Here is a 12,265-nt window from a genome sequence, read left to right as displayed (position 1 = left end):
GACGTCATTTTTCCTTTTGGATCAGATGGCTCTAACAGACTTCGCGGAAAATTCAAAATATGCGGACCTCAGAAGGCCACGTGGCACTGTCTCCACGACCACGACCTCAGCCAACTCTATAGAATTGTATCATAAATGACATTGTCCGCTCACCGACCTCGTCCGTGGAAATGACCTCGATAAACGGAAGGACTAGATGTATGAGTCAAAATCCATCTTTAGTCGAAGTGGTGTTAGTAAAACATTCCTGGGACGCCACATATCGAAGTAATCCAATTATCAGCGAAGGTCGTGGTCGAAGAGTCAGCCAAGAATGAAGTCGAGGAGTTGTCATCAAGGCCAAGGTAGAGCACCCTTGATAGAGTTATAACGGCTAGTTTCGAGATAGGACACAAAGATAATATTCTAGTGGATATTCTTGGCACTTGTAATGTTAGGGTTTTTAGGAACATGTTCCCTATAAATAGAAAGAGACACAATGATAGGTGACATGTGAGATTCATTTGTAAAATACACTTTGACTTTAGAGAGAGAATAATATCTTATTGCAAGCATACAAACTTAGCTTTTTCACTAAGATTTTTGTCTACACTTTTCCACCGGATCCGAGAATAACTCAGATATTCAAAGGATTGTCCATCACTCATCATTGTCAGAAAGAACATTCACTTATTCCATCATTTCTTGGGTGACTCGTTCGTTCTATTTACTTGAATGTCATTTATTACCATTCATCAATATTAAATGCTACATTATTTCCTTTGACTTCTTAAATATTGTTGTGTCCTGCCGCTACTATTAAAATATTCTTACGTAGTATTTATTGCACTTCTGGGAGCTTCATCTTTGGGATATTATTTTTAACTAAGATTAACCCTTATTTATATAAATTTAATTAGTTGAACGAAAATCTATATTTTATGGTCAAACAGGTAGGAGACATTTATAGTTGAAAGTTTGACGGACAATTCTAGTTTTTAAAAGAAAGTTAGAGGGAGCAATAATTATCACTTCTCAATTTCTCATTATTATCTTTCTTCTTTCTTGCATATACTTATATCAGCCTAAAATGAAATATTTATTACTAAGAATTTAAATTAAAAAATGAACAATTTCTAGATTTATACAAAACAGTATATCCCGGTGTTATGTCAAAAGCTAATAATAAAATCAAAATTTACAAAAATTCTTTTACAATATTCACATGGAGTATAATATAAAATCTATCTCCATTCTGCATAATCTAATGCAATTTCACCTTTTTCTTTTTTCACCAAAAAAGCAATTTCACTAAATTACTAATTATATAGCACAAATGAAATACTACGAATATAATAACAATCTATGATAAATATCTGATGTTCATCAAGGAAAAGACTTACTCATACTCTCATGTAAACTATAGCAAAGACTTAATTAATATAATGTTCGTTGGCATAAAAAGGTTTTTTGCTATCTCAGTATTTTCCCACCTTAGGTATGCGACTGCAATGAGAAATAATAAACAACAATAACTAACACAAAATTACCGTGAAATGGGATGTTGCACCAGACATCAACAACGGTATATTGAGAATTTAGTTAAGAAGAATAACAGAAAAAGGAAAAGGAAAAAGAGTGGATAAAAGAAAAGCAGAAACTATTCTCAGGTGCTCACAAAGGAGCTCCTATTTTGCTTTTCAGTGCACAATTTCACCTCAGACCATGCAAGATTATAATTTGCAACTATGGAAAAGGAAAAAAAAAATCCATGCAGCCACGGGAATGTAAGCAGCAACCTCAGAAGTGTTACTTTAGTCTAAAATAGCAAACAGTTGACAATTTCACCATCTAGACCCTGTCAACTGAAACAAAGAAAGCTCGGTCAAGAAGAGCGAATAGAGACAAGGAAAGAGTAAAACATACTAGAAAAATTATTCATGGCAGCACAAGAAGAATCAAATATTAGAACAGAGAAAAATCAGTTAAAATCACCTTCAAGCGAAAAGAAGCAGCTAGTAGGTGAAAACATCATAGGGGAATAATGCATCAAGTAAAAGCAAACGGATGCTAACTTAAATTTAGAGAGACATAAACATCTTCTGAAAAAAAATGTTTAGCAAAGAGAAATGCCGTTGGATGTGAGGAACTACAAGAAAAGGATAGTCCCTACATAATACCGATTTACTTACATATTATTTGGGAATAAAAGATAGTTTGAGATATCAAGCACAAGTATCAAGCCCGGAACCAAGAGGGTTAGTAGAGAGTCCCATCACCACACAAAATATCATATGAAAGATCAGTCGCAAAACAAATATATCCCTATGAGAGTACTTGAACTCTATTATTCAGATATGATTTGTATTATAGTTACTAATAGCATCTATTGGTTTTCTTTAACGTTTGGTTCAAAAATTCCCTTCTCCCCCCCCCTCTTCTCAGAAGTCATTTCTAGATCCGTCCTGCTCTCACATTAAAGGGTTAGAATAAAACAAAATAAAAAATCAAAGCACAATTTCGCACTTTGAAGCTCTTAGAACACAATAGAATTTTGTTAGCTTCTTATCCTCTTTATGAACTGTGTACAAGTTATTCCTCCTGTGTTGCTTACAATAACGAGTCCTGCTACTTGACTAATTCTTGGCCATCTCAGGCTTTTTGGTAAGTAGACTATGCAGCTCGTAGACCATGCCAATGTGAGGCATAATTGTCATTTTGTTGTACGATATGCATATTTTGTAAGGGATGGAGATACAGAACCCTAATATACTGATAACAAATATATTTTGCAGGACGCGTGACATTTGAAACATTGAAAGGTACTTTATCCATGAGAAGAGAGGATATAGAGCACTCTTAAGTCTCGCTGGCTTCCAATCGTAAGAGCACATAACTATTACACTCTGTATGACACGGATCCAGATAAGAGCTATCTGTTTTTGCTATCCTTGTATATCATATTAAGAGGTCAGATTACAGAGCATTACTCTAGCACAGTTCGAAGGTTAACAGCGCATGTCAAACTAACAAAGTGCTGCACAACATAGTAATATACGTCCTCAGCTAAGTCCTGCTTGCTTAGCGCCTATAGGATGGCACCTTGAAGCATCGCCTAATATGCTGAGGATAATACATAATGTCGCTAGTTGTTCATATTCACATCAAATGTATTAAATTGCTTCTATAGTATGCTACTAGCCTCAACTTCTAGTTCTGGTTCTTCGAGAAAATTGACATAAGATAACAGTTCAATTAACAACAACCTTGTAGTTCAAACTGAACTAAAAATGCTGAGCTTTTTCGAGAAACCGGTGATTTTCATTTATAATGTTGAAAATACTCTACTCCTAAAAGAAGCAGCAGAATTTGACAGATAGAGTTTCCATTGTTGCCCTCGCTTCTGAAGACAATGTTCATTCACTATCCATCTAATTCTTTATCTTTTTTTTTTTTTTTTTTGTGTGTGTGTGTGTGTGTGTTAATGATCACATCTTAGAACAATATAGCACTAAAGATCTCAACACATGGAACATGATTCCTTACAATTTGGAAATCAATGAGTCTTGTTATTAGCTTCAAAAGAAAAGCTACTGCTGTAGGAAAAGTCAAATTTATCTAAGAGCTTGAGGCTGATGTAGATTATTTGTGATGGTGTCTTCTCCTAATACAAATACATATTAGCTATTTAGAACAAGCAAACAATATCCTAAAATTCCTGATGTTCATCCAAAAGCTAAACACGATAATTCAACTCAAGTATCTCTAATGTAGTATTCAAATAAAACACCATCTAAACAAGAAAAGAAGAGCATAGATGCAAATGAACTACTTCCTTAGTTCCAATTTGTTTGGCACTATTTCCTTCGCTTTACTAATATGTTAAAAAAAAAGAATGCCATATTTGTATATTTGTATATAATTAACTTGAAACTTCCATTTTAACCTAAACGAGATGCTTGTTATAGCATGTTGAAGACTATAAAATTTTAAAAACCTTCACTACAAGTTTTGAAGCCTTCATTTCTTTCTTAAATTTCGTGCATAGTCAAACTATACTAGAATTAAAAGACAAAAAGGGAGTGAATCAATATAAAACCTTGTAGAGCCAGCATTCATATTCCTCCTCAGAATCCTCCCCTCGTTACCCGATTCACTCGATTCAATCAACTCTCTCAACCCCAAATTCCCAGTTTTCTCCTCTACCTGAGTCTCCTCTTCTTCTTTTTCTTCTTCTTTCTTCTTCATAAGCTTAACATTGACTCTCTCAAAGTAATTCCCATAAATGTATTCAGGACTATATCCATTTTCCTCATCAAAGAGCATGATATGACCATGCCACTCCCAAACCCGATAATCCGACCCGGTATCCTCGTGAAACCCAATACATATGTGGTGTTCACCAATAGCAACAGCCTGACCAGAATTCGGTTTTAGTGTATCAATTTTGCCAGTAAGAATTGTGCGGATTATGTGTTTTTCAACTTTAGATTCTTCTTTGGCGAGTTGCGATTTGGAAGAGGATGAGGACTCGTTGTTGTTATCGTCGTCGGATTCTTGATCTTCGTCGGAGAAGGAGAAAGGGAGAGTGTTAAAGAGGAGATCTTCGAGGGATTGTGATGGTGGGTTTGAAGGAGGAGGGCGAATTTGGAGTCGGTTCATTAGGGATTGAAGGAGGAGGTTGTCGAAGTTTGGGGTGGTGGCGTTGTAGGAATTCATGGTGGTTGATGGCGGTGGAGTGGTGGTGATTGGATTTGAAGGGTTTAGGAGAGGTTTTGGGGTTTATGTATGGGGAACCAAAGAGGGGAAAGAGAAGCTATTTCAGTTTTATCCTACTAAAGTTTATTACAAGTAATAATAGAGGTATTAGTAGAAATTTATATAAGAAAATTAACTTGAAAATATCTCACGTTATACCTGATTTAATGTAATTTAATATTGAACTAGTTATAGAGGGATTCTAACACTAAATGTTTAATAAAAATGGGATATACTGTATATGTGTTGTAGATACTTTATTTTTCTTTTCAAAGAGAATGCGTCTATTTCAAAATCAAGGGAATAAAATTTCAGCAATATTTTTTGTAACACGCGAAAAAATGTTAAATCGTTGAAGTGCAAGCTATCAGAATTATAAAGATTTTTGACTATAAAGATTAAATTGACTAAGCTATCAGAATTAGTTTCTATTAGATATGAGCAATAGAGATCACCCGGTTCCTAGTTAAGAGGTAACGAATAAAGTTGACAACATTACCATTTTCATGAGATAGAGACCCTTCGGACTACGTCACATAAACCACATTAAAATTATCAATCTGTACGGTAAATCGACTGTCGCCCCAAGTTCTTACAGTGATTAGTGAGATGAACCACATTCTCAAAAGTCCTAGTTTTTGGCATCTCTAACCGCACTAATTTCAGTTTGATTAACTCATTTAACCTACTTCAGTGTGCTTAGCGTATGTTGATAATTACTTCTTATTTTTGATCTGCACATTGGTGTCTAGTAAGCCGTTAGCTAGTTTTTGTCCTACAATACCATGCCGATTTTCAGAAATCACAACCGCATCACTTACCAATGAAAACTTTATTTCTTCCTTGCCATTTCTCTCCTCTCAGTTGCTTTTGAATTTTGTTTAACCTTTGTATGATTAACGAAGGATGTCAAGATTTGCTTTGGACGATAAAAATTGTTTTTGATTTTACACAAATGTGATCGTAACATAAATGATTAATAATAACTCTAAAAACTGATTTTCTTTTTCTTACAATTCCAGACACTCGTTGCTAATAAGCTTATCAAATCTGAAACTTTAACTAAATCAGGTAAAATAAGTACAAACCGACTACCCTGCAATTGGTCCAATTCTGAAACCATTAAAGCTTAGGGAACAGAACAGAATGAACAGACTTAACTGCGTATAATCCATTTCATAACCCCGGAAAATTGAGGAATTTCAAATCTTACAAAATTTGACAGGGGAAACTTGAAAGTTTCCTTTTCGTCATCATCACGTACTGTATGGAGCTAATTTCCCCAGGTAGTAGATAATACAAGCATATTGTATATAGTAAGTTGTATGCACATGCAACAATGGTATAACTGTGCTTTTTGTAGTACGAGTAGACAATACCAGAGCAGTAGTACTATATCGTATATTAGTATGAGAAATGTAAATCAACCACCATTCATGACTTGGGGAAGATGAAAAGACTATCATCATCTCCTAAGGCTCTCCACGATGTAGTCTGCATACAGGTCCCTGCGAAGAAAGAATATTATAAGCAAGCAGGAAGCAAGAGAAATGGCAATATAACTTCATATCTAATTCTCCAATGTATAGCCACTCCAGCCCTTCAACAGCTGCGCTATATGTTACCATCTATATTGTTTGTTCAGTTTTACATATTGCAGAAGGGAGAAAAACTGAACTTCTGGTAATGCTTGAAAGAGCGGTAGGTCACTTACTGGGAATGCTGGACTGCTTCGAACGCTTTGGTGGCTGGAAGAAAGTCATTAACAGCAACTTCCTTGTTCTCATTTTTCTTATCTGATACATTCGTCAAGGTCCTCAAGGACAATATATTCAAATTCTTATTCATGCTTGCACACATAAACAGTAAAAGAACACATCATGAAAAATTCATAAACTTCTGAAATTAAGATACATGCTGCTCTTAAGTATTGTAATTTTGGAAAAGGATACAATCCTCAAAGAAGCGACGGATCTCAGCTAAACGATGGGGTGGCAGCTCCTTGATATCAGTGTATTCCTTATATTCAGGATCATCGGCACATACAGCAATTATCTTGTCATCTTTTTCTCCCTGTATTTTGACTTGTTAATTCACGGAAAGATAGGGGACAGAAAATTCTACTTTAACATAGTCACGCGATATATACCTGATCAATCATGGGCATAAGACCAATTGCTTTAGCCCTGAGAAAGCAACCAGGAAGAACAGGCTCCTGCAAATTAGCATGATAAGAATCAAGACAAGAAATTGGCTAATGATAGGTATCCTCTTAAAACTTAAAGCACATGGTTCATATATCCAAAAACCACAATATTGATTATTTCTTTGATTTGCTAAATATGTGCATTGCAAAGGCCACAACCCACAAATGGTTAACTTGTCCACTTTCTTGAAGCACGTGCACGACACTGGCAAACTATTGAAGGCTTGGCTTCTTAAGAAAGATCAACAGCTTTATTAAGAGCCGGTTTGGACATAAGAAATTTTTCCCTTTTTTCCAAAAAAAAAAAATCACCTTTTTTCGAAATCAGTGTCTGTTCATAAAATTTCCAATTTTCACTTGAAGATGCATTTTGGAAATTTTCAAAAATTTGAAAAACTCCAAAAAGCTGTTTTTCAAAATTTTCACTCAAATCACTCACAAAACTTCAAAAACAACCCAAAATTATATTCATGTCCAAACACAACTCTAAATTTCAAATACCATTTTCTGAAAAAACATTTCCCCCTATTTTGGAATTTTACAATTCTTATGTCCAAACGCCCACTAAATATAGATCAACAACATATAATATGGAAGTCAATAGGTTATACAGGGTAACAGTCTAGCAGATTGTCTGCATAATTCAGCACTGAGGAGAGAGATTGCATTGATTTTGAATTAGTATATGACGATTCATAAGTTATTTCTTTTATTCAGAACAAATACTGAGATTACAGATGCCTATAATGAGACCTAACACCAGGACTAGATCAGTATTTGTCTGTCTCCAGCACTGTTTTTAAGTAGTTGGAGGGACTATATCTCGTCCCTCTCTTGCTTACGCATAAGACATGTAAGGTATAAGGTAATTTCTTAGATCCTTGACTGCAGTTCAAAAATTACCTAATATCCAAGATGTGTTGTTTAACAGGACAATGGAAAAGGAGAATCAGCTCACCTGCATGATGACTAAGACATCCAGAGGGTCACTGTCCTCACAAAGGGTACGAGGAATGAACCCATAGTTATGGGGGTATACAACTGATGAGTAAAGAACACGATCAACCTGGAATGACAAAATGTTTCAGGTAACTCAGCTAAAACTTCCATAATTTTACTCGTTTGGAAAGGATACCACTCATACCTTGATCAGTCCAGTTTTTTTATCAAGTTCATACTTCACCTTGCTCCCCTTACTGATCTCAACCACCTGCACCAACCAAATGATAGGTTCACGTACAAAAGATATTTCTTAACCAATGCAAAACCTTACAAAAGGAATATATAAAATTAGGTAATGAAATAACTTGAACCATATTTTAGCCTCTCGTAAGTCCTAAGTACCCAGGAGAAAAAACCACCTTATGCAGAAGAATTTGGAGTCTTTAGAGATTACAATTAGAGAAGTAAAGCACCACTTAATGGGATAGCATAAAGTCAGAGCGACGGCAAATGAAGACTTCTTGGAAACATTTTGTTTGATTCAGAATTTGTCAGCTAAGGTTATCTTATGAGAAATTAAGGCATCCGACTAGAAAACTAATAGTACTTGCTTGCTTATTAAAAACTCAAAGATTTACAATCTGTTTTGGACTTGACATCACCAAAGCTAAATAGTAAGCGGACCAAGCCAGTTATTTTTCAGCTTATAAGTGAAGCATAAATTGCATAATTCATATTAACTGGTATGAAGGTGAAAAAATATTAAATATCAGTTATAAAATTTTGAAGCAATACAAAGAATTTTTACCACATTGAAAATCTGTGGGGCACCAGGTCCTGCAACGAAACAAAACATTTAGCTCATGAATAGTCGAGGAGCAATTTTTTTGCACAATTGTGAGGAAGGCTGTCACCCTTTACAGAATGTATAAAGTACCTATCTCGAGATCATGCCAAGGATGAGCTGCAACTGATCTCCGTGTCATGGAAGAAAGTATTCTTTCATTAAGAGGTGGAATGGAGGACTTGTGGGACACTGAAGCCTTGGCTGGAGTTTCGATAGGTGGAACCATTGTTGCTAGCTGGACATCAAGGTATTAGTATTTAGTAGCACATAAGAATCTCTATAGGTATGGCAAAAGCAAATGCTTAACTTTTCACGCAGAGCAATCGAACGAAATTTTCCAACAAAAGTATCTCTATAGATCCAGTGCCCAGACTCAGAATCAAATCAAATAAAATTTTAAAAGGTGAGAAAATATCAGTCGCAGATTATGATTCTTTAACATCAAGAAGCATTGTCCTCCTTTGGACAAAGCAAAAGACCTTATTAACAGATAGAGTATATGTATATGATATAACATTTGATATAGAGGTTACAATTTGCAATGCTGACCTATATGTACACAACCAGCAATGCCAGATCTATCTCATTTAGCTCTAGATATGCAATTTTGATCACTCGAATTACAGACCAGTTAAAACTTAAGGTAACAAGGATAAAAGAAAAACAGGAACCTACTAGGTAAATACGTACAATTAAGTAAAAGTTCCCAGTAAGGGCTTTTCAAGTAGTAAGTTCCCTAAGAAACAAACAGAGCAAACGCCAGTAATTCCGTTCAACTAGAGTCAAATGTACACGCGGAATATCACTCACGATAATTCCATTCATGAATGAAACCGGAAGCAGAAAGCCGTTGATACTACACGAAATGAACCACAGAAAAATGACAAATACATGAAATATACATATGAATATAAAACGACAAAAAAATTCAGAAAATAGAAATCAACGCCCAAAACAGAGAAACGAAGGTGCTTAAACGCATTTACTGACGGGACACTCGCGCATTCACGTAGAATAAAAACAGAGTTAAATTTCATAAAGAAAGCGATCCGCACCTGAAGAAACAAAATAGCATTTAAGCCAAAAAAAAAACATCAAAAATGGAAATGAATAAGGAAATTAAGTCCTTAAAGCATTAACTAAATATATCAGTAAAAAGTACAGAAAATGCCGTGAAGAAAACGATCCGTAAAAGCATTACTACAAAACGACAAAAAATGGAAAGGAAAAAAAAGGAAATGAATGCCTGAAACAAGGAAATGAAGATCATCAAACACATTTACCAAAGAGAGATTAACATTTAGCGCATTGTTCGAATAACAAAATTAAAGTGAAATAAAACAAAATACGACAACAAAAAGTACGTAAAATGCTTTGGAAGAAAACGATTCGTACCTGAAGCACGAAAGGAGGAAGAGCGTCGGTAGAAAGTGGAAACACACACACAGAGCTCAGATCTAGAAAATGAAAGCGTATGAACAACGGCAAAGACGAACGAGTATTTATAGAAATCAAAAAAGAGAGAGAGAAAGAAAATAAACCCTAGAGAGAGAAAGAGAAAGAGATAGCAGTTGAGTAAAGGAGAGAGTTCTGTTTGATGAAGCTGTAATGTAAAACGCGTTTCCCCCTTCCCGCTCTGCTGTTTAACACTACTTTGCCATTTAAGCAGCTCATCCCAAAAAACGAAGAGAAAATGGTATTGGATGATTCTATGGTGTAAGCGAATATTAGAAATATTCGCTTACACGTGGAGGTTTCTAATTGGGTGTGATTGTGGGAGTGGTGGGACCCTTAGACGGTGAAAATGACGGAGTTCCTAACGGTCGATTGGGGGGTTTGATGGGAAACGGAGGGGGAGAAGTTACCGTTAAAGGAATTAAGTTTGTGCGGTGGAGGGAATATTCGCAACCTCCATTCTGTACGTGAGAAGAAAAATACTAGTACTTCTTTTTTTGGTCGAAAGAAGAAAAATAGTTCATCTAATTCTTTTTATGTGGCATTGTTTGGCTGTGTACAAAATTTAAGATATTTATTTAATAAATAAAAATATATATAGAATAAACTTGAAAAAATCACATCAACATAACAAAATTTATCTAATTTAATAAAATTTACAATTTAAAAATAACAAACTCATGGAAAATAATATTACAGGTGAAATGATGTCAGAATTTTGAATTAAAAAAGAGTGTTATTCAAAAGAAGTATACTATGAAACAAAAATACGGCGAGCTTTAACATAGGATCAAGACTTACTTTTTTGCTTATACGAAAGCAAAATAGAGAATTCAAACTTATTTTTACGTAAATTGTAATTTTAATTGAGGACAGATCATTTTTAAAAATTCGATTTACAATTTCTTAAAGATCTTTTTTGAGTTTCAGTTTCAACAGTTTTCATAAGGGGAGTCGTAGAGCAACGGTAAAATTATTTATGTGTGATCTATATGTCACAGATTCGAGTCGTGGAATCAGCCACTGATACTTACATCAGGGTAGGCTGCTTACATCACAGTATCACATCCCTTGTGTGCAGCCCTTTCTGGGAACCCGCATGAAAGTGGAATCCTTCGTGCATCAGACTCAGGGCCGGATTTATAGCTCCAATCATGGGGCACGTGAACCCGTGGTCTCACCCTCAAACTAGATATTTTATGTACGTATTTTCTAGAATTAGTCTAATATTATCTGTTGGTACTCATGCTACCAAAAGATTGAATGATACTTGGTTGGATATTGAGTTATTTATTACGAGGGACAGAGATTGATTCCACTTAATACTTTTTTCTGTATTTTTTAGTGATACACCCATATTCAAGAAATTCTATATCCGTCTCTGTACGGACTACCCTTTAATTTCAATAGTTTCCAATAAATAATTATTCATTGTTTCCATGACAAATATCTAATTACCACTAGCAATTGATAGCATTAAGTTATAGAACTACATTCGTGAATCATATTATAAGGAAATTTTGGATTTAAAATGTTAATACAATAAGTGTAAGTGAAGATATAGACATTTGGTCCAATTTTAGACGTGGAAACAACTTATTTTTCCTTAACAAAAATATCTTGTATTTGGCATGTTGTTCAATTAGTGTCCAATGCTTGGTCTACGGAATATTACTAAAAAAAATGATTAGATGACAGTACACTTTAGTTTTCTTTAACAAAAAAAATATCTTGAGTTTGGCCTGTTCGTCAAATATTTCGATGCTCGGAAATATGAAACATAAAACTTCATTTTTAAACTACTTTTTAAGTATTTATTATTTCTTATTTTTGCATAGTTAATATGTGTGGATAAAGACCAATTGACTCAGCAATGATCTGGAAATTAAAATTATGAAATGTAAACTACTTTAGAAAAAATGTATATTTTGTGATTCGCAAATAAAGGAGAACGTGGAATATATGAGTATTGGATGGAAGAAGTAGCGTTAAAGTAACTTCTAATATATATTCGCCACTTTCTCTTTTCTTTTCTTTTTCCATGCATCTGACCTGGCTTTATAACGACTCAACGTCCG

General features: G+C 34.7%; 2 protein-coding genes across 3 annotated transcripts; both read right to left on the bottom strand.

Annotated features, from left to right (window-relative positions):
* Positions 1-1,543: 1,543 nt before the first annotated feature.
* On the bottom strand, positions 1,544-4,834 carry LOC107817043 (uncharacterized). The gene is made up of 2 exons (XM_016642813.2): positions 4,079-4,834; positions 1,544-1,844 (listed from the first exon to the last, which is right to left on the bottom strand). The coding sequence occupies exons 1-2, from the start codon at positions 4,696-4,698 to the stop codon at positions 1,841-1,843; spliced, it is 624 nt and encodes a 207-aa protein (XP_016498299.2). The 5' UTR covers positions 4,699-4,834; the 3' UTR covers positions 1,544-1,840.
* Positions 4,835-5,884: 1,050 nt separating this feature from the next.
* LOC107817041 (soluble inorganic pyrophosphatase 4) lies at positions 5,885-10,433 on the bottom strand. 2 transcript variants are annotated; one of them, XM_016642811.2, is made up of 10 exons: positions 10,274-10,433; positions 10,128-10,189; positions 8,823-8,967; positions 8,694-8,722; positions 8,088-8,153; positions 7,902-8,009; positions 6,887-6,952; positions 6,690-6,810; positions 6,452-6,533; positions 5,885-6,245 (listed from the first exon to the last, which is right to left on the bottom strand). In XM_016642811.2, exons 3-10 carry the CDS (start codon positions 8,956-8,958, stop codon positions 6,203-6,205), a joined length of 651 nt encoding a protein of 216 aa, XP_016498297.1. In that variant the 5' UTR covers positions 8,959-8,967; positions 10,128-10,189; positions 10,274-10,433; the 3' UTR covers positions 5,885-6,202. The 2 variants fall into 2 exon arrangements, with proteins under 2 accessions (XP_016498297.1, XP_075087299.1); XM_075231198.1 differs by having other exon boundaries at positions 10,128-10,416.
* Between the last annotated feature and the right edge of the window lie 1,832 nt (positions 10,434-12,265).

Source organism: Nicotiana tabacum, chromosome 2 (assembly GCF_000715075.1).
Source record: "Nicotiana tabacum cultivar K326 chromosome 2, ASM71507v2, whole genome shotgun sequence".
NCBI lineage: Eukaryota > Viridiplantae > Streptophyta > Magnoliopsida > Solanales > Solanaceae > Nicotiana > Nicotiana tabacum.
This window is presented reverse-complemented; position numbering and strand designations above follow the sequence as displayed.